This window comes from Austrofundulus limnaeus, unplaced genomic scaffold (genome assembly GCF_001266775.1).
Source record: "Austrofundulus limnaeus strain Quisiro unplaced genomic scaffold, Austrofundulus_limnaeus-1.0 Scaffold52, whole genome shotgun sequence".
Classification (NCBI taxonomy): Eukaryota; Metazoa; Chordata; class Actinopteri; order Cyprinodontiformes; family Rivulidae; genus Austrofundulus; species Austrofundulus limnaeus.
In genome coordinates, this window is record NW_013952454.1 from 1,700,120 (window position 1) to 1,701,570 (window position 1,451).

The 1,451-nt window shown below is 52.5% G+C and overlaps 1 protein-coding gene across 1 annotated transcript; it reads left to right on the forward strand.

The window, feature by feature from the left end:
* Nucleotides 1-25: 25 nt before the first annotated feature.
* Nucleotides 26-931, forward strand: hoxa11b (homeobox A11b; the record flags this gene model as incomplete). Its single annotated transcript, XM_014008757.1, is given in 1 exon segment — nucleotides 26-931. A coding segment is annotated over 1 exon segment (610 nt), but the record flags the coding sequence as incomplete, so codon positions are not given.
* Nucleotides 932-1,451: the final 520 nt, after the last annotated feature.

The window sequence follows — 1,451 nt, forward strand, 5'->3', positions numbered from 1 at the left end:
TCATAGTTCTGTGTAAAAGAAAAAAAATCCTCCTTTTTCGGTCCTTTTCCTGTTTGCTCGACTTTTCCTGCACCTCGTTGGGTCCTGCAGCCCACACGTTGGGACGTCGGGTTTCTGTCACATTGTGCCAGTGGTCACATGGCTTTGGCCCTCAGGAATGGATCCCCACGTCAGCGTGCGCGTCTGAGGAGTCGTGCTCCGGCAGTCCTGCCTCTGTGCGCAGCGCAGCGCGGCGCAGCGCGGCGCCGCGGAGCACCAATGGCAGGATCACGCTCGAGCCTTTTATTTTGAAGTTTCTCCTCGTTCCTCCAGCGGCAGAATATGGATTTTGAAGAGCGCMTTTCTGGCTCCAGTATGTATTTACCGAGCTGCACGTACTACGTCTCCGGAGCGGACTTCTCGGCTCTCCCTCATTATTTAACCCAGAGCCAGACCTCCTGCCCGGTCACGTACCCGTACCAGTCCGCGGCGCTGCCACAGGTCCCCTCCGTCAGAGAGGTGGCCTTCAGAGACTATGGCATTGAGGCTCCCGGTAAATGGCACCACAGCAGGGGGACTTTGACGCACTGCTACCCCGAGGACCTCGGCTGGGCGAGTCCGACCTCCCGCGGGGCGGAGATCCTGGTGAAGAGCAGCAGCAGCAGCAGCAGCAGCAGCAGCAGCTCCGGCTCCTCCTCGGGTCAAGCCCCGGGCTTACACGGCGGCAGCCTCGGGAAGAACGGGATCCTCCCGCAGGCGTTCGACCAGTTCTTCGACTCCGCGTACGGCGGCGGGGGCGGCGGCACGGGCGCGCCTCCCACGGCGGCGCAGGCGGACACGGACACGCGCGGCAAAACGAGCCCGGCTCCGGCTCAGCTCAGCCCGGACTCTGCTGCGGAGAGCTGCAGCCCCAAGTCTGCGTCCGGGACCGGCGAGGAGAGGCAGAGCAGTGAGTGGAGCAGAGGAAGAGAAACCGCCCAGCGCGGCTCTTAAAGGCTTTTATAAGCGCTTTTATAAGCACTGAAGCTTTATGGAGGCCCTGCAGATTTACCCTGGAACAAAACTATGTTATAAACTACAAGATCACGTGCTTGGGTTTGAAATTGGCCATGAGAACCTCGGAGTTAATTTTCTTTCTTTCTTTTAATTAAACACAATCAGGATCTCCACGTTTTCGTAAAACACGTGCGCTTTTTTACTTGTTTAGTCTTAATTACACTGTAAAACATACGATTTTCTTTATAACAAAATAACAGCGTGACATATATAATTTGTTTACTGGTTATTTTGTTTTTCATTTCTGCAAAAAATCTTGAACTTTATTTTGAATTCTGCTTTTTAGGGAGATTTTTTTTAAATTTTGTTTATGTTTCTCCTCGCTGAGGCGGAAACAGATTTTTACGCACAGAAATCCTGTTTTTTTATTTTATTGTATTTTATTTTATTTTTGTTAGTTTGGTTTAGGACCATCT